Consider the following 21,352-nt stretch of genomic DNA (forward strand, 5'->3'; position numbering starts at 1 on the left):
TCAACATCAACCCTGAACCAACCAGCGAACATCCACGAACGAGCCTTGCCGGTAACCGACCATTAGTGCTTTGAGAAGTTCCATTTTCTCGGTGACCGTGCCAAGCTGCTCTTGATATACTGTTTAGCTGGTGTAGCCTACCTAGGTGTGCTTACAGTACTCACATTATTTCTACCTATTTTAATATCATTTAATTCGACGATTATGTCCCTCGTTTGCGACGCTTGCCAAAAAGGCATTTTGCCAGATGGTCGACTGATGACATGCTCAGTTTGCGAGCATAACTATCATCTGGGGAAAATGTGCTCAGGCATTGCCGAGTCCACGTTTACTGCCATGAGCCCCGACAAAAAAGAAAAATGGAGATGTAAAGTTTGCCGTTCTAAGAACAATCGTGCTGATCTAGATGGGGTAGATGCTAGCTCTGACTCGATTTCGTCCTGCGATTCCACGACACTCGCGGCGCAAATTCTAACCATCAACGAAAAGCTAGATTCATTACTTTCTCTAAAGGCTAGTGTAAATTTACTTCTCGAGTTTCCTGCAAAGGTGAATGAGCTTTTGCTCCTCAAGCCTACCATAGATCTCATGAGAGTGACGGTGGAGGAGGTTCAAACATCCATTTCTTTCCTTGGAACGAAATACGATAGCCTCCTCGCTTCGGTGTCTGCTCATGCGACCGACTTGAACGAGCTGCGTACGGAAGTGGCTTCTCTGAAGGACACGGTTTGCGAACAGGCACATACTATCCAAAGCCTCCAAACCGAGCTGAACGACGCTGACCAACGCGGTCGCCAACATATTATGGAAATTCATGGAATGACCGTCAAACCCGACGAAGCGCTCCCTTCCATCTTAGCGGGGCTCGCAGACAAGCTAGGAATTCCGGGACATCAACCAGCTGATGTCGTCTCGGTCTTCAGGCTACCAGGCAAACGAGCTATAAAACCACCTATTTTGGTCAAGTTTACATCTGTAGCCACTAAAGACAAATGGATGCAAGCTCGTAGTAAGCTCAGGCAATTGTCTCGTGACAATCCACCCGAAAGACTGTATTTCAACGACAGCTTAACTCAGACCAACAGAGAACTTTTCTGGCAAGCACGTGCTCTTGGAAAAGAACGCGGTTACAAATTTGTGTGGGTCAAAAATGCTCGAATTTTCGCCAGAAAAGATGAGGGCGTTTCTCCGGTACGGATTCAACAGAGAAGTGACCTGGACCTAATGACATAACCAACATGGCTAGTTTTTTACAGTACGCCGATTTTATCACGTTTAATAGTTCGTTCTCCTCTTCTTCAACCGACTCTTTCATGGTCTTACACATAAACATTCGCAGTATTCGAAAATACTGGGATGAATTTAAGACAGTTATTGATCAAATGAGGGACCAAATTGATGCAATTGTGCTAACAGAAATTAATGTCAGTGCCGACCATCTGTCACAGTTTACGATTTTAGGATTTCAAAATTTCTTTTATACACGGCCAATTACTCGAGGAGGAGGAATCGGCGTATTTATAAGGAACTCATGGTCAACAACTCAAACTGATGTCAAATTTCAACACTTAGAGAGCTTGATGCTAAAGGTTTCTAATTCTAACTATACGGTTTGCTTGCTTGCACTTTACAGACCTCCTTCGTCTAACTGCTCTGGCTTTTTAGAGGAGCTGAGGGAAAATTTGGAAGAATTGTCTACTGAAGCACATTTATATTTGGTGGGAGATATCAACATTGACGCCCTCAAAACTTCAAAAAAATGTGTTTGTGATTATTTATCACTACTTGCAGAGCATGGAATCATACCTACCGTTCAGAGTGCGACCCGTGAAGAAGTATTAAATGAAAATATTGTATCATCCTGCCTAGATCATATAAACGTCCGAGCTCCAGATGCTTCCATTCACTCCGCTGTCATTTTACAAAAGCTTGCAGATAATTTTTTTGTCGCATGTAAATGTGTTTTTCCCTCCAAAAAAGGTTATAATTTCGAGAGCCCGTGCCGTTTAGAGCGGGTTGACTTAAACACTTTTGATCGACTAATTAAAGAATATGCTTGGAATGAATTTCTATCCTCGGTTAACAGCACAAACTTGTACACAGTGTTTGTGGACATCATTAGAAATTTTCGGGAGTTGTCGATGACCGTTATATATGTTAAAAAACGTAAACCCTCACTGCCTTGGCTTACTTCAGATATTATTAACAGTATAACACAGAAAGAACAATTGTGGAAGAAGTTTCGGCGCTCTCCCAACAATGCCAATCTCAAAATAGAATGTAAAATACAAAGAAATAGGGTGAATGCCCTTATTCGATCAGCAAAAAGAAAATATTATGCTAAAAGGATTGCAAACGCACGTGCTGACTCCAGAAAAACTTGGTCAGTTGTCAATGAGCTTCGTGGACATGAAAAAAAGGACTCGACTGAGACATTGCAAAGACATTTCGGGTCGGACTTGACCTCTACTGTTAATGCCTTTAATGTGTTCTTCGCGAATTCAGTCGCACTTTCGGTAGACAGTGATGAGGATCCTGCAGACGGCACTTCATCTATCTCTGATTCCGCTTTTCTTCCACCTCTCTCAGAGCCAGAACTGCGGTCATAACTATTTGCCTTCAAACGCTTTAGGTCGGCCGGTGTCGATGGAATAACAGTGCGTGACTTATGCCGAAATTATGACTCTTTGAAGAATGTTCTCCTTGTAATGATAAATAACTTTCTCGAAACTGGAGAAGTTCCAAACGACCTAAAGCAGGCCATGGTTATTCCACTCTTTAAGGGTGGAGTACCAAACCATGTTTCATCATACAGGCCTATCTCTATATTGTCCTGCATCTCACAAATATTGGAGAAACATATATTTATTGCTATGTCTGGGTTTCTTGAGAAATACAGTATAATTTCGCCACATCAATACGGTTTCGTCACTGGTCGTGGTACCATTAATCTTCTTGAAGAATTTTCGGACATTCTACACTCTTCCTTTGACAATAACATGTTTGTGTGCGCACTCTTTATCGACGTTGCCAAGGCGTTCGATTCCGTAAACCATAACATCCTCTTAGACAAGCTTTACAGAGTGGGCTTTCGTGGCCCATTTCATACATTGTTAAAAAGTTTTCTAATAAATCGTACCCAAGTTGTTTCAGTTGGTAACGTACACAGCTCCCTCGCTTTCCTAACTTCCGGAGTTCCACAAGGCTCTATTTTGTCTCCATTGTTTTTTAACATCTACGTAAATGATATTTCAACGTCAATCACAACTTCTAAAGTATTTCAATATGCCGATGACACCCTTATACTTTCTCGACATCTAGTGTACGAGCGCGCAATTGAAATGCTTCAGATCGATGTCGCTAAAATAATGGACTGGTTTTTTGCCAACAAGCTTCGTGTAAACGCTTCAAAAACGAAGCTGGTGTGCTTTCATAGCCCTTTAAAAAATGTAAGCTTGACTTCTCAGCTATTTCTCCACAAAACCAATTGCTCATGCTCTAACTGTACACCAGTTGAATATGTTAGCTCCGTAAAGTATTTAGGTCTTCACTTCGACAGTGATCTCTCATGGAACCCTCACATGTCATATATATGCCAACGATTAAGAACTGTCTCATGTCTGCTTTACAATATCAAATCGTTTCTACCTTTGTCAATTAGAAAGAGCATTATGCACGCGTTAGCCTATAGTACACTAAGGTATGGCATAAGCATATTTTTTAACTGTCCCCTCTTTTGGCACTCAAGAATTGATCGTCCGTTAAAGGGAATTCTGAAGAGTGTAGCATACAACACACACATGTCATCTAGTACGAGCTTGTTTGCTTCACTTAAGCTACCGTGTTTTCATTCATTCTTTCTTCAAACAGTAATTTGGCGACACTTCTGGGATAGTGAGTTTAAGGTCTCGGCCAGTCCATCTCGCGAGCTTAGATCTGTTCCGCGTTTTCAATCTCCTCGAGTGAGGACTCACTATGGCGAAAGCATGCGTTCCTTTTATGTGCCAAAAGTTTTTAACGACGTTCCAGCTGCTCTGCTTGCCATTACCTCAAACAAAATGCTGAAGACCTCTCTGAGAAACATGTTTGCCGATGTGGCTAGATAGTGACTTTTTCCCATGTTATTTTCCTTTTCTTTTGTAGTATGGTGCTGTACGTGCTTTTTGTGGTAATCGCTGGACATGTCAAATGACGACTACATTTATTGCGTGATGTTTTTTTGTCTTCGACCCGTTGACTGAATGATTTTCTTTCTAGTAATAAGTTTTTTTTTTCTCTTACTAACATATGAAATATTTGAGAGAAAGACTCATGAATTCAAGGACGGTGTCTTCGAATGTACTCTTACAGTGTTTAAAAATACTCATGCCTGAGTGTTTCTTTTTTACTTTTATGACTTTAATGATTGTAATTGACACAGTGATCAAGACAACGTTTGCTATAGTTTCATCTTCACAGCTTCACCCAAGTCACTGACACAAGCATTCCGACTACATCCTGTCAAGTGAATCATCTGTATGTTATTTGCTTTTTTTTTTTTCCTGCACGTGATGTTATTCCGTGCGAACTTCCTTTTTTGTATTTTCCAGCGAAGGGTCTGGTCCCACAAGTCCCTGATGGCTTTGATCGGACCCGATACTCAACTGGCTATACTTGCACTACTGAATAAATTTTATTATTATTATTATTATTATTATTATTGTTATTATTCCAATTTAGATTTATTTCAAACTTATCGATGCCGAATTTTCGATCTTTGTTCCTAGAGACGGTAGTGCTCAATTACAACTGGAAGGACGACTTTATATCTCCTTACCCCGCCACGCGGCAATTGCGGAAAGTTCCATTCTACGCCGTTCCAACATGTTATACACGGTATGGGAAAAACATGCGTTCATTTTATGTCCCTCACATTTTCAACGAGGTACCACCAAGTCTCTCGAACTTTACTTTAAAAAAAAAAAAACTTACAAAAGATCTACGCAATATATTTATGAACGAAGAAACAAAGTGATCTTTTTTTTGTAAATTTTTATTGTTTCGCGCAGAAACTATCTTGTCTATCAATTATTGTTCTCATTTATTTGTATGTGAGTGGCACACTCTAACGTCTTGCTATACGAGTAGCTACTTTAGCTTCTCTGCAATACACGTTCGTGTTCATTTTCTAATACTCTATTAATCTGCTTGACATGAACTTGATCCTTTGAAATTTGACTTTTGATGAAGTGTGACTCTGAACTGGTGCTTTCTTATTGCCTTGTGTTTTCGTCTTTTTTTCTATTACTCTCTGAAACGCTCCTGTGAATCACGATCACCTTTAGGTTCAGTCCCACAAGCCCTTGTTGGCTTAGACGAACCTGCCTTCTGCTGTTTTGAACTAACACAGCGTAAGTAAATTTACTATTATTATTATTATTATTATTATTATTAATTATCGCAGGTTGTCAGGTGCAGTCCCACCCGTGCTAATCCGATCCTCGTCTGTCTCCATTAAGAAGCACTGGATGGGCTACCGAGGACGCCTGGGTTACTTACCTCGTGATGATTCTCATCCCCGAGTATATTTTAACGAAAATCTCACGGATTCAAATAGGAAGCTATTTTGGATGGCACGGATCAGAGGGAAGGAAAATAATTTCAAATTTGTATGGGTGCGACATGGCAAAATCTAGGCTAAACAGAGCCAGAACTCTCCCCTCCTCCGCATCACTGACACTGGTGCACTGGATCAAATCACTTAAACATCGATGAGTAGCTCTTCTACAACTTGTTACTCCATTCCAGATTGTAATTCATTTAATCATATCTTAGGTCCAATTTCTAACCATTCATTAACAATTATCCATGTAAATATTAGAAGCTTAAGAAAGCATTGGGAGAAGTTCCGAATAGTCGTAAACAACTTAGATCCAGCTGTAGATATATTTGTTCTAACCGAGATTGATGTGATAGCTTCTCAATGTAATCGGTTCGTCTTGAATGGGTATAATGAATTTTTTTACACTCGTAATATTCGTAGGGGCGGTGGTATTGCCTTCTATATTAAGGACAAATGGCTGCCAACGAGTTCAAGTGTGTCTTTTCAACATGCAGAATCAATCGCCATCAAAGTTACGTACTGCACATTTTCTTTATTCTTGCTGGCAGTGTACAGGCCACCTTCGGAGAACCCCTCGCTTTTTCTAGCAGAACTGGACATTATCCTCAAAGAGTTGCGGTCAGAAGGGCAATTTTGTTTAATAGGAGACATGAATATTGACACTTTAAAGCCTAACAAATCTACAGTTTGTGACTACTTAAGTTTACTGTCAGACTATGGAATTGAAAATACCATTAACATCCCAACAAGAGAAGAAGTTATATCTGGTAGACTAGTAGTCTCTTGCATCGATCACATAAATATCAGGGCCCCAGATGCACTTGTGAAAACCGCTGTCATTCATCAAAAGCTTTCCGATCACTACTTGGTAGGTTGTCACTTGGAGCACCAAGCTACCCAACAGAAATATAGTAGAAGAAACCAAACGTGCGTAATTATAACAGATACTATTAAATTTGATGCTTTAGTCGCTGCCTTCAACTGGAATGACTTCCTCCAATCTACAGAACCTTGTAATGTATACCCTGCCTTTGCTGCAATTTTTCAGTCTTTTTATGAGGCCTCCCAGAAAGTAGTCAATTTCAAACAACGATCAGATAAGCCCTGGCTTGACATCAATATCACGAGAGCCATTAAAGATAAAGAGGCGTTATGGATACGCTCTCGTCGCGCTCCTAGTAACTTGGAGCTAAGAGCAGAATTCTGTTGCGCGAGAAACAAATTGAATGCGATGATCAGATCCTCAAAGCGCCGTTACTTCCAAAAAAAGTTTTTTGAGACGAGGCACAATTCACGAGAAACCTGGGACTTAATAAACGCATTTCGAGGGCGGGCATCTAGGCAAGCCATAATTGCATTTCTAGAGAAGCATTTCGGTTTGGACTTGCAGTCAACTGTGAATGACTTCAACAAGCAATTTGCGACATCATCGGGAATTTCCAGGGATTCCGGAGTGACATTCATCACTCCTAGTCATGTTGACAAAATATCTCCAACTGCTTTTTTGCCCCCAATAGATGAGCACACATTGCGATCAATTGTATTTGGTATAAAGCGGAAAACGTCTCCAGGTATCGATGGCATGCGAATTGGAGACCTCTGCCGAAATTTTGAGACTATCAAAAACGTCATTCTTATCATGATAAATGGTATCCTGTCGTCTTGCAACATTCCTGCTGAATTAAAAACCGCACTCGTCAAACCACTCTTCAAGGGGGGAACACCAAGTCGGATGGACTGCTATCGACCCATCTCAATCTTACCGTGCATTGGCGAGATATTGGAAAAACACATGTCCAATATAATGACTAGTTTTGTTGACACCTCTGAAATTTTATCAGAGAACCAATACGGTTTCGTAGCTGGACGAGGCACTCAGTCCTTACTTGAGGATTTCACCGATCTCATACACACTGCATTTGATAATAACCTATTTACGTGTGCCCTTTTCCTAGATGTTGCTAAAGCATTCGATACGGTCAGCCATAAGTTGCTTCTTCAGAAACTTTATAACTTCGGCTTCCGCGGTCCATTTTTTGCATTAATAGAAAACTTCTTTTCTGATCGATCGCAAATTGTAAGTGTTGGAAATTTTCAAAGTTCGCGCGTAATGATAAAAGCGGGAGTTCCTAAGGGATCAGTTCTGTCACCCTTACTTTTTAATTTGTATGTGAACGACATCTCAACCAGAGTATCCAACTGCAGAATATTTCAGTATGCAGACGATACTGTTCTCATATCTCGTCATCTGAATTATGACGAAGCAATACATCTATTGACAGAGGACGCGACGCAGCTAATGGACTGGTTTGACGAAAATCTAATTAGAATTAACATGTCCAAGACACAATTTGTCTGCTTTAGAAATCCACTAAAAAAATTGAATCTGCGCTCGTCGGTTGTCTTACACAAATCAAACTGTCGCAACTGCAAATGTGTGCCATTAGAATGTGTTAATAATGTGAAGTATTTGGGCATACATTTCGACTCGGATATGTCTTGGAACACGCATCTCTCACAAATATGTAACAGACTTCGGAGTGTTAGTTGTTTACTCTTTAATCAAAAAACGTTTATGCCATTTACTATTAGAAAGTCAATCGCGCATGCTCTAGGCTACAGTATACTCAGGTACGGCATCACTCTGTTCGCTAATTGCTCAGAACTATGGCATGACAAGATCAATCGTATTCTAAAAGGCTTGTTGAAAAGCGTTGGATACCAAATGAATTTCCCATCTGACATAGAACTCTTTGAAACTCTGCAATTACCAACTTTTTATTCTCTATTTCTACAAAGCGTTGTGCTTCACCACTTCTGGAGCGATGACTTTAAGCGTCCCTTCATCTCTCAAAGGAATTTTCGCCACGTAACTCGCTTTGAAACCCCGCGATGCTTCACGCGTTACGGTACGAGAGTTCGCTCATATTACGTTCCTCTCATTTTCAATAACCTTCCAGAGCGTATTCTCAAGGCTACGACGAGAACAAATTTGAAGAAAATGTTAACTAATTTCAATATTGCATAATTTAGTATACTTCTCATTGTAATCAACATTTTTTTTTGCATATCATTTTACGGAAATGTGATTGCTCCCGCCCAAGAAGAGTTATATAATCTACGACATTTCTTCCGGTCTACTTCAGCCCATTTGTGCCTGTGCGTGTGTGTGTGTGTCTGTGTGGGCGTCTCCCGGCCTGTCTTCAAACTGCAATCACTCCCGAGGCAACGACCTGGCACTGCTTCACTGTGGTTTAGCGGTGCAACAAGAATGACATTTGTGCGTGTGTATGTGTGTGCAGATACGTATGTGGAAGCAATAATGTATTGCAAGCAAATGATAATCTAAACATTTTAATAGACAACTTAGCATACTGGGTCTGGGCCCATAAGCCCATGCAGGCTTTGTCCAGTCCCGCTAATTGAACTTCTTTAATCTTCTCCCCATCGCCAATAAAATTATTATTGTTATTATTATTATTATTATTATGATTATATATATATATATAAAAAGACGACGACGACGAGAGCGGGAGATGTTCCATCGGTGTCCTCTCCGATTTTCGATCTGTACATATTGTCATCTGAGACGTCGCCATCTCTGAGCTACGCGAAGACGGCCCTAAAGAAGCTCAGGTCGTTGAGCATGGGGTCTGGCCCCGACCACCGCACCGCGGAGCAGGGCCTTTAGATCATCTACCTGTTCACTGGAACGAGGCCTAACCCACCCCTGCCATTGCGCTGGACCCTGGAGCATAGGAGTTCCACTCAGTTGCGATCGCCGTCCATCGACCACAGCCACCCTCGAGTCATCTACCCGTGGCCTCTCACGGGTGCTGTTGCCCACACCACTGAACGTCCCACCCGTTGTCAGATGTTCGTCCTCGTATTGGCCTGCGGCCAGTGATCATTTCAACCCCAGCCCCGGGCTATACTACGTTGGAGGTCAGTCACCCAGCGACCTTCGTTCATTGTGGCCCGGCAACTGGTCGCCCCTACACTACTGAGCTTCTTCTGGCCCGCGTCAAGCTGGTGTCGATTCAGTGCTTGGTTTGCCTGGCCTGCCTACTACTGCTCGCGTTTCTTTTCCTCCGCGCCTTGTGTCCACTGCGATCCGCGGCCATGTCCCTAACCTGCGGCGCGTGTCTAAAGCCCATCTCGCCTGACGGTCGCCTCATGACGTGCTCAACTTGCGCTCATAACTACCATCTCGGAAAGGTATGTTCCGGCATCGCCGATTCGACCTTTGCCACGATGAGTCTCGAGAAAAAAGAAAAATGGCGATGTAGAGCTTGTCGATCGAAAGGCAACAACTCCACTCCGGACGGAGCCAACGAGAGTAGTGACGTGATCTCCCAGAGCGATTCCCCCACGCTCACGGCACAAATCTTCGAAATCAATAAAAAGTTAGACTCTCTGCTTTCCCTGAAGACTAGCGTAGATTTACTAATGGAGCTTCCAGGGAAGGTGAATGAGATACTTCTTTTGAAGCCCTCAATAGAGCTTATGAAGGCATCTGTTGAAGAAGTGCAGACTTCCATCACCTTCTTAGCGCAGAAGTATGATAGCCTTTTAGAAGCAACATCAGTGCACGAAAAAGAAATCAAAGGTATTCACTCTGAGATGGAAGCTCTGCGGCTCACGGTGTCTGAACAGGCCAACACTATCCAAGCCTTGCAATCAGAGATAAATGAGACTGAGCAACAGAGCCGCCTTTCCACCTTGGAAATTCAGGGAACGCAAGTTGCTTCCGGCGAGGCACTTGCTCCTATTTTAGTGGGGCTTGCAGACTAACTTGGACTCAAAGGACACCTACCATCTGATGTCCTGTCGACACAGAGGATACAATCCAAGCGAGATCAGAATCCAACCATTCTGGTGAAATTTGCGTCGGTTTCCATCAAAGACCGATGGATGCAGGCACGTGGCAAGCTTAGGCACTTGGCTAGTGAGGGCACACCAGCCAAAGTATATTTCAATGAGAACCTCACACCATCTAACAGGGAACTCTTCTGGCTCGCTCGCTCGGGCGGAAGGGAACGTGGATATAAATTCGTCTGGGTAAAGAACGGGAGAATTTTCGCTCGAAAAGAAGAGGGCGTCCCTCCCGTGAGAATCTCTCGAAAACGTGATATCGATCTTATCACTTAACCGTCATGACAAGTTTTTCTCAGTATGCCGACTTTACTTCGTTTAGTGACACGCTTGCTTCGTCTTCCACAGATCGTTTCGCAGTTGTACACGTTAACTTTCGTAGCATTTGTAAATACTGGGACGAATTCAAGGTAATTAGTACTAAAATTTGCGACCAAGTTGATGCATTAATTTTGACCGAGATAAATGTAAGCGTTGAATGGCTACCACAATTCACAATACCAGGGTTTCATAGTTTCTTTTACAATCGTGTCAATACTAGAGGAGGTGGGATCGGTGTCTTTGTCAGGGATTCGTGGTCAGTAACTAAAATTGATGTCTCGTTTAAGAACTCAGAAAGTCTGGCTCTTAAGATTTCTAACCTCAGTCATGAAATATCGTAGCTAGCAGTTTACAGACCTCCTTCCTCAAACTGTAATAGCTTCTTAGATGAGCTGAGAGAACACTTGCGGGGACTAACTAATGAAGTAAATGTGTGGTTAGTAGGTGATATCAATATTGACACGCTTAAGGGTTCCAAATCACACGTCTGCGAATATTTATCTCTTCTTTCGGATCATGGTATAACATCCACCATTCAAAGCCCAACGCGAGAGGAAGTGCTAAATGGGAATCTTGTTTCTGCATGCCTTGACCATATTAATGTCCGCGCTTCTGATGCTTCCATTCAGTCCGCCGTAATTCTTCAAAAACTAGCCGACCACTACTTTGTGGCTTGTCAATGTATCTTTACTAAGGCAGTTCCTGTGACTGAGGCAAGGTACTGCTTTGAGAAGCTTGACTTGAAAATGTTCGATCGGCTCATTGCCGGTTATGACTGGGCAGCTTTGTTGTCATCTGTCAACGGCGAAAATTTATATACAAATTTTACTAGTGTTATACAAAAATTTCGAGGCCAATCAAAGAAGGTTGTGCATGTCAAGAAACGCAGGCCCACACTGCCCTGGATGACTTCTGAAATACTTGAGGCCATAGGACTCAAAGAGCAACTGTGGAGAAAGAGTCGGCGTTCTCCCAACAATGCCGCTTTCAAGCTGGATTGTAAGATCCACAGGAACCGTGTAAACGCTCTCATTCGTTCAGCGAAGCGGTCCTACTTTGCTAAAAAGATCTCTGACGCTGGTTCTGATGTCAGGAAAACTTGGTCCATTATCAATGAATTTCGTGGCTGCCTGAAAACGAACGTAGCCGATAGTCTAATTAAACATTTCGGCACTGATCTCACTCTTATTGTGAACAAGTTCAATCGCTTCTTCGCAAGCGTAGGCGTTGTCGCATCTCACTGTGCTGGGGATCGACTGCCCGCAGCCTCGTCAATCTCGGAATCTGCGTTTCTTCCTTCTTTAACGGAGCCAGACTTGCGTTCTTATCTTTTTGGGTTTAAACGTTTCTGGTCGGCCGGTGTGGATGGCATTGCAGTAGGTGACCTATGCCGGAATTATGACTCGTTAAAGGACGTACTTCTCGTTCTGATAAATAACATTCTGGATTCTGGCATTGTCTACAACGAATTAAAGCAAGCTCTGGTAGTTCCGCTTTTTAAGGGTGGTGTACGAAACGAGATTTCCTCGTATAGGCCTATCTCTATACTGTCTTGTATTTCACAGATTCTGGAGAAACATCTTTTTGTCGTTATGTCAAGTTTTCTTGAGAAACACGCAGTAATATCGCTAAACCAATACGGTTTTGTCGCTGGTCGTGGTACCACCAATCTTCTAGAAACCTTTTCAGACTTCCTTCACTCTTCTTTCGAACACAACATGTATGTGTGTGCACTCTTTATCGATGTCGCTAAAGCGTTTGATACAGTGGACCATGACATCCTCCTAGACAAGCTGTATAGTTTGGGATTTCGTGGCCCATTTCACGCACTGCTCAAATGTTTTCTTACAAATCGCACACAGGTTGTAGCGGTAGGCAATGTCCATAGTGCAAAGGCCCTCCTAAGATCTGGAGTCCCTCAGGGTTCGATTTTGTCACCACTGTTATTTAACATATTTGTGAACGACATTTCATCATCCATTACCAATTCAATAATGTTTCAGTACGCTGATGACACTGTTTTGCTTTCTCGCCATCTAGTGTACCAGCGTGCAGTGGACATGCTCCAACTGGATGTAATTAGCGTCATGGACTTGTTTTCGGTAAACAAGCTTCGAGTAAATGCCTCTAAAACAAAGCTTATATGTTTCTGCAATCCCTTAAAGAATATAAGGTTGACCTATCCGCTATTTCTCCACAACTCCGGTTGCTTGTGTACTCGGTGTGATCCTATAGAATATGTTACTTCGATCAAATACCTAGGCATTTACTTTGATTGCGATCTTTCTTGGACTACTCATATGACGCAACTTTGTCAACGGCTGAGGTCAGTGTCTTGTATGCTATACAACATAAAAAGATTCCTCCCTTTCTCCATCAGGAAAAGGGTTGTGCACGCTCTGGCCTACGGTATACTAAGGTACGGGATCACAATTTTTTTTAATTGTCCACTCTTCTGGCATTCCAGAATTGACCGAATTTTAAACGCAATCCTCAAGAACGTCACGTATAACACACCATTTTCGTCAAACGCTAACTTGTTTGGTTCGCTTGAACTACCCTCATTCCACTCCCTCTTTCTTCGAACGGTGATCTGGCGCCACTTCTGGGAGAGCGAATTTAAGGTCACATCAGATTCGCCGCGGGAACTTAGGACTACCTCTCGTTTCGACATACCACGAGTGAGAACGCGATATGGTGAAAGTACGCGCGCTTTTTATGTGCCGAAAGTGTTCAATGATTTACCAGACTCAATATTTTCCATTACCTCAAACAAGAAATCAAAGAAAACTCTGAAAACAACATTTTCTGACGTATCGCGACAGTGACTGTGAGCTTCATATGATATCGGTGAAACGTTGATTATTCTGTTTGCGATATTATTTTCCTTTTCATTTCTCAATTTTGTCCTGAAGTAGATTGTTGTTTTATCTGCATCATCGTGAAGCCCTAAGACCTGTGCGAGTTTGCCCAGTGATTTTGTTTTGTTGGTGCTCTTTTTCTTTTTAGTGCCCTACCCTATTTGTAACTACAGTCTTGGTCTGTTCGTCCCGACGTTCTGCTTCGCCTTTCTTCAATAGGGACGTACAAGTGTGCGTGTGTGTGTGTGTGTGCGCGCCGATGAGTGCCGTTCCTTGTATTTAGTGCTCCGACTGATCTGCTGGCCCCGCGGCTAACTCCGTTGTTCGTCCTGCGGGAGCAATGACAATTTTGTGTGTATTTTTCTTCTGTTCTTTTATTTTTACATACTGTGTGGCAATATGCGAGCTCGCCCTTTGATTCTTCTCTTGCTGGATCTGGTCCCACAAGCCCTTGCCGGCTTTGACCAGGTCCGAAGCTGAACTTGGTAATTCTTCTCTCATGAATAAATATTATTATTACTATTACTATTACTATTATTATTATTATTATTATGCGAAGATGCCGCCCAGCAAGGATGCATGTCTGATTTGCTCTCGCTGTTTTTACGGACGACAAAGATTTCTTCGCTGCACTGAGTGCCAACTTCGCGCGCAAACGAAGTGCGTATGCAAAGATCAACGGTGGAGCTAGGCCTAAGGTCAGCGGCGTGGTCTCCGGTGACCCCGACGACGAGTTCGCCCGCTCTCCTCCTCCGCCATCGGCCTCCCCTACTCGTCCGGCGACGCTGCCTGCCTCCTCTCCCGATGGCCTCGACGCACGTGGGGACGCCAGCCTTCAGTCCCTTCGGTCCCTTCTCCTCGACGCGCTGGAAGGAATTTCTTTCCTCACCGAGGAGGTTGCTTCCCTCAGTGAAGACAACGCGCGTCTCCGTCGTGAGCAGAGACAGCAGGCGGAGCTCCAGGCAGGCTCCATCGCCTGTCTCCGGGCGGAAGTTCGCAGCTTACGCGATGTGCTTGGTAAGCGTGCAAGAACTGATGTTGAAGTTCAGGCAGGGCCCTGTGGAGGAAAAACATTTGCTGCAGCCCTGCGCTTCCCTCCTGCCTCGGCTCTCTCTGCAAAGCCTGCAGGTGCACCAGCAGACGGGACGACGAAAGATGATGCGCTGCCTGGTAAGCCGAACCCCATGAGCCCGCAGGCACCGGTCTCTGCGCTGGTGAGCGAGGCGTCGGTAGATGATCCACTTTCTGTGAAGCCCAATCCGATCAGCCCGAAGACTCGAATCCCCGCGCAAGCCGGAGCGTCCGTGGCGTGCAAGCTGAGCGTTGCCCCCTCATCTTCCCGCCGGAGGGCATTGTTTGTGACCAAGCTGGATCCGGTCACCACCTCTACTTACGTCGTTGGGCATCTGTGTTCCCTCGATGTGGAAAACTTGAAGTGCCACCGACTGAAGACTCACTACAACACTTACGCCTCTTTTCACGTCTCTGTAGCTGCCGAAGACTTTGAGAAACTCTCTGACCCTGCTTTGTGGCCGAAGGATTGTCTTTTTAAACCTTTCAGAGGCGCTCTTCGTCAAGAACTCCTTCACTCGTCTGAAAAAGCCCACAAGCCCAACACTATATACAAAGATGAGTAACGTCGATTTGTTTTACCAGAATGTCCGTGGCCTGCGGACGAAAGCTGAATGTTTCTTTGCCAACATTACTCTATCTAATTACTCAATTGTGTCCTTAACGGAAACTTGGTTATGTCCTAGTGTTAGTTCCTCCGACTACTTTCCGCCTTGTTTTTATGTCTACCGTCATGATCGTGATTTCTCTTCCCGGGGCCGAGTAGGAGGCGGTGTATTGGTCGCGGTTAACAAACAATATAGTTCACGAAGACGTGAGGATCTGGAGAGATTTCCTGAGTCTCTGTGGGTTGAAATTGAGTGTTCTAGCAGAGAACGTATTTTAATAGGTCTGTTTTACCTTCCTCTTCAGACGACACCAGATGATTTCCAAAGATGTCTTGCTGACATTGAAAATACTATTAATGGTTCACAGGGGAGCAATATCCTAATCTTGGGGGATTTTAACGCTCCAGGGATTAACTGGACACAATTCAATGTCCTTACCGGCAACTTTTATTGTAAACAAAAGTGCAACTATCTCCTCAACTTTACTTCCTTTTTAGATCTTAGACAGCACAATAACATTCTAAACGACCAGGGTAATGCTTTAGATTTATGCTTTTCAAACACGGACGGTATACGTGTGGCTCGAAGTGAACTTTCTATGGTTCCTGAGGATAGATATCACCCTGCTCTTGATGTAGTTCTTTCTGTTTTTGATCCTCCGGTCCTCAGTCCCTCTAATGGTCCTTCCCCACACACATCATATAAGTATTCAGCGGGGGACTACACTGGAATGTATCACCATCTTTCGGGTGTTGACTGGGCTTCTATCCTGGAGTCGTCTGATATCAACGGCCAAGTATATCTCCTCACAACTGTTGTTCAGGAGGCTATGGACATGTATATCCCTCTTAAAACGTCTAAAAAATCTCGCTTCCCTATCTGGTTCTCTCGTGAACTCAGAACGCTTTTAAAACGGAAAGATTTTTTGCACAGGAGGTTTAAGAAAAGTGGTCTTCCAAAGTGGGAAGTTGAATTTAAAATTTGCAGAAAGCGATGTAAGAAAATTTTAAACCGTGATCGCCAGGCGCATTCTGACTCGGTGGAATCAGATCTTGTTAAAAATTCCAAGAAATTTTGGAGGTACGCTAAATCGCGCTTGGGGAAGAATATTGAGTCCGAAATCGTCTTGAATCAGCATAGCGACAGTGTGAAGGGCATGTCTGAGTTGTTTGCTGATCACTTTGCGTCAGTTTACATTAATAATAATAACTGCTCCTCATCTATTTTGCCTCACTCGGACGTTTTTGGCGACTCATTAGGTTCTGTGGTTGTCGATGAGGAATGTGTTAGGCTATGTATTAAGAAAATGAAACCCACATTGTCTGCAGGTCATGACGGGATACCCGCTGCAATTGTTAAGGCTTATCATGAATTACTTACGCCTATACTGTGCACAATTTTCAATAACTCCTTGAGGTCAGGGATATTCCCTGACGACTGGAAACTGGCAGTGGTTGTTCCGGTCCTGAAATCTGGAAATAGTGGTGATGTTCTTAATTACAGACCGATTTCTCTTCTCTCTTCTTTTTCCAAACTCTTTGAAATGGTAATCCATCAATTTCTCTCCTTCAAGTTTCGTAGTATAGTCATTCCTAATCAGCATGGTTTCATGTCCGGCAGATCGACATCCACAAATCTCGTATCTTTTATGTCTGCTGCCTCTGAAGTAGTTTGTAATAGAGGTCAGCTTGACGTTTTTTATTTCGACCTGAGTAAGGCATTCGACGTAGTCAACCACAACATCCTCTTATACAAGCTTTCTTCGTACGGAGTATCTGGTTCGGTATACAATTTGTTAAAAAGCTATTTGTCTGATAGGCAAGCCTACGTCCGCGTCAACAATACTACCTCGTCCTTGTACAAGGCAAGCTCTGGAGTGCCTCAGGGATCTGTCTTGGGCCCCCTCCTTTTTAATATTTTTGTAAATGATGTCTCTCGAGTAATATTAAATTCTTCATTTCTGCAGTACGCTGATGATATAAAACTTTACAAAAAAATATCGACCTTAGAGGACTGCATCGCGCTTCAGAATGACGCATATTCCTTCGGTCGTTGGTGTTTAGACAATGACCTCCGTTTGAACCATTCTAAAACAAAAATAATGACATATTCTCGCAAAACCCATCATATATTCTTTCCATATAGTTATCATGGCGAACTGCTGTCACGTGTAAGTGAACTGAGGGACCTTGGAGTTGTCTTTGATTCAACCTTGAGATTTGACACTCACGTCATCAAAGTGGTTCAATCGGCCTTGCGCACGTTAGGTGCCGTGTCTCGCATAACGAAGGAGTTCAAAAGCCCGTCCGCTTTTTTTACGCTGTATTGTTCCTTAGTTAGATCCCAGCTAGAGTACGCCTCGGTTGTTTGGAACGGCATTTCCAAAACTAACAGCTCATCTGTCGAGCGAGTCCAAAACAAATTTATTTCTATCTTTAAATATCGTTACCTTGAGAATGGTGATCCTTGTCTGAACGGTGTGTGTAACTCGCAACTTGTCAACTTGTTGAGCCTCCAGCAGCGTCGGGTGAAGGCAGATTTGTTGTTTTTGTTTAAGACCCTGCACGGCTCGATTAACTCTCCCAGCCTTCTGTCCGAAGTGAGCCTCAGAGTTCCACGTGTGCCTACACGGCTCCAATCATCTTTTTATATAGCTCGTCATTTTAGCAACTTAAACCCGATCCAAAGATCGGCGGAGTGTTATAATCGCTACTCTGACACAATTGATATTTTTAGCTCATGCGGGAGCAAGTTCGGAAATGCTGTTCAAATCTTCCTCCTGCAGGAAAAGGGCTGATCAGCTGGAGCGCTGATGTAGTATTTGCTTTTTGCTCTCACACCTGGTGATGTCTCTGTTTTGTGCTTTTGATTTCCCTTGTTAATCTGAGTGTCTTTCATACTTGTTAATATTTTTATTCTCAGACTGGAGAACTACGTTCTCCTTCTGCACTCGTGTGTATGGGTGTTTGTATGTGTGTGTTTTTGCTCATTTTTTTTAGTGTGCCAGCACTAAGACCGATTGGTTGTTCCTGGACACTTTAATAAACATTGATTGATTGATTGATTATTATTATTATTATTATTATTATTGTGCAGTACTTGTGCACTGCCTAGTATTATTATTATTATTTTTATTATTATTATATTGTCTACTTTGACTTAAGTAAGGCTTTTGACGTAGTCAATCACATTATTCTTTTATCCAAACTTTCCTCCTATGGAGTATGTGGCTCAGTACATGACTGGTTAAAAAGCTACTTGTCAGAGAGAGAGGCATATGTCCGGGTTAACAACATGAACTCTTCTTTGTACAGGACTCGCTCTGGCGTTCCTCAGGGATCTGTTTTAGGACCCCTTCTGTTCACAATTTTCGTAAATGACGTCTCTTTTGCTGTTTTAAATTCTTCATTCCTGCAATATGCTGACGATATAAAAATTTATCGAGAAATAGTTACTAAACGTGATTGTGCTAAGCTCCAGGAAGATGCATGTTCTTTCTACCGATGGTGCTCTGAAAATGACCTTTTCTTGAACCCGTCCAAAACCAAGGTCATGACGCTCTCTCGGAAAACTCACAATATCTCTTTTGCATATAATATTCAAGGAGAGACTTTGTCTCGAGTAAGTGTAATGAAAGATCTCGGAGTCATTGTTGATTCTGGGTTGCGTTTCTCTGATCACGTTGGTAGGCTGGTTAACTCGTCTTTGCGAATGTTGGGTGTTGCCTCTCGCTTAACCAGGGAGTTCAAACACCCGACGGCTTTTATCACGTTATACTGCTCGCTATCCAGGTCACAGTTAGAATATGCCTCAGTTGTTTGGAATGGAATTTCTAAAAGTCACTCCTTGGAGATCGAGCGTGTGCAAAAAAAAGTTTGTTTCTATCTTTAAACATCGCTACATAAAGGAGGATGTTCACTGTTTAACATATGAGTCTGCGTTAGAGCGTGTTGGTTTGCTTAGCTTGCACCGGCGTCGGGAGAACGCGGACTTACTATTTTTGTTTAAAACGCTGCATGGACTCATCAATTCTCCGAGCCTGTTATCTGAACTGTGCCTTAGGGTCCCACGTGTGCCTACTCGTCTTCTGTCATCTTTTTATGTTTCTAGAACGTTTAGTCCGGTAAACCCAATTGCGAGAATGGCTCAGCGTTTGAATCATTACTCTGAAAAACTTGATATTTTCAACCCTTGCTACAGGACGTTTGTCCTTTCTATTAAAAACTTGCCCGTGCAGGATGAGCATTGCTGAATTGCTTTGTTATGTCTGAATGTCGTCATCTCCATGTCGTGTTTTCTGGTGGTGCACTTGTTGTCCTTCGGTCTTGTGTTCCGTCTCTACTATTACTGCCTCGTTTTTATTTCATTGTACTAATTACTCGTGCACTGCCTAGTATTATGCTAAAAATGTATCTTATTTTCTGCGGAGATGTGTATAGTGTGTTTTTTTTTTATTTACCAGTGTACCAGCACCAAGACCTCAAGGTTGTTCCTGGGCACTGTATAATAAAGATTGATTGATTGATTGATTGATTGATTGATTGATTAGTATTATATTATTATTAGTACTAGTATTATTATTATTATTATTATTAATAACTTTCGCCACTTTCGGCAGGACACGCAGCTCAGTCGCTCCGGCAGTCCTGGTGCTGGGCTCGTCATCATCGCTGCCGGCCGCCGACAGATGAATGGGAACTGACGCAGCAACCGTCGACAAACGCCAAGCCACGTGTTCATCCCCGGCCGTCATCCGGGCAACCGGAGTCGACGCCCATAACATCGGATACCACGGCTGACCTCGGCGCAGTTGGCGGCCTGTCATCTTCACGCAACTAACTTTCGCCACTTTCGGCAGCTCAGTCGCTCCGGCAGTCCTGGTGCTGGGCTCGTCATCATCGCTGCCGGCCGCCGACAGATGAATGGGAACTGACGCAGCAACCGTCGACAAACGCCAAGCCACGTGTTCATCCCCGGCCGTCATCCGGGCAACCGGAGTCGACGCCCATAGCATCGGATACCACGGCTGACCTCGGCGCAGTCGGCGGCCTGTCATCTTCACGCAACTAACTTTCGCCACTTTCGGCAGGTGAGCGTCTATTTTTGTAATAATGTTTGAATAGCTTTTGTTTCTTTTCTGCCGCCGACTGCGACAAGTGCATTTGTGAAAATTTGATTTTTTTTTTTTGTTCCTGTGAGTGTTTTTTCCATGTGCCTTTGAAAAAAAGAAATTAATTATTGTTTACTTAGTAATGGCTAATTTAGACGAAACTGATTGCATTGCATGCTTCGCGCCTGTGCCCACGGACGGAACTTTTATAAAATGTTTCTCCTGTAAACATGCATATCATCTCGATGCGTGCTCCGGCATAGCTGACAGAACCTTCAGGTCGATGGGAGGTGCGAAGCGCGAGAAATGGATCTGCCGTACATGCAGAAATCGCGAAAGCAGATCAGTCATAGGCACAACAGGGGAGGCGGTGTTACCACCAGAAGACGATGCTGTTTCCTACACAACTGGCACAAATAAACGTAAAACTTGAGTTGCTCCACTCCCTGAAGGCTAACGTTGACCGGCTGTGTGAGCTTCCAGCCAAAGTGGATGACCTGCTTTCTTTGAGACCATCAGTTGATGCAATGAAGGAAACAATTAAGGGACTACAAGAATCAGTCGGAAAGTGTGAATCAATGATGCAGCTGGTTACTGCAAACGATAAAGAGGTGAAGTTTCTCCGTTCCGAGGTTGAAGTACTCCAAACAACGGTGACAGATCAAACGGCAATAATAGAGCAGTTACAGGCGAACGTAAACTCATCCGAGCAATATAGCAGAAGGTGTAACATGGAAATCCACGGTATTCCTTGCGCGAACGGCGAAGACCTGAGTGTGACTATGGCCGACCTTGCGGTGAAACTGGGGCTCGCGACCCATACCCCCGATAGAGTAGTAGCGTGCCACCGCTTACGCTCTAGGCGTGAGGGGGCTGCCCCCATTTTGGTGCAGTTCACCTCAGT

The 21,352-nt window shown here is 43.4% G+C and overlaps 2 protein-coding genes across 5 annotated transcripts in view; both read left to right on the plus strand.

Annotated features, from left to right (window-relative positions):
* Nucleotides 1-204: 204 nt before the first annotated feature.
* Nucleotides 205-4,192, plus strand: LOC115322738. Its single transcript, XM_040502597.1, has 2 exons — nucleotides 205-1,097; nucleotides 4,144-4,192. Exons 1-2 carry the CDS (start codon nucleotides 205-207, stop codon nucleotides 4,190-4,192), a joined length of 942 nt encoding a protein of 313 aa, XP_040358531.1.
* Nucleotides 4,193-19,865: 15,673 nt separating this feature from the next.
* LOC121837154 overlaps nucleotides 19,866-21,352 on the plus strand; it is a 174,513-nt gene continuing 173,026 nt past the window's right edge. For 3 of the 4 annotated variants that reach the window (XM_042292658.1, XM_042292657.1, XM_042292663.1), the window contains exon 1: nucleotides 19,871-20,427. The gene's annotated coding sequence lies outside the window, so the exon portion shown is untranslated. Of the gene's footprint in view, nucleotides 20,428-21,352 lie in introns of all 4 variants that reach the window. The other variant, XM_042292664.1, reaches the window with a different exon arrangement.

The sequence above is a fragment of the Ixodes scapularis genome, unplaced genomic scaffold (assembly GCF_016920785.2).
Source record: "Ixodes scapularis isolate PalLabHiFi unplaced genomic scaffold, ASM1692078v2 PGA_scaffold3__209_contigs__length_174095766, whole genome shotgun sequence".
NCBI lineage: Eukaryota > Metazoa > Arthropoda > Arachnida > Ixodida > Ixodidae > Ixodes > Ixodes scapularis.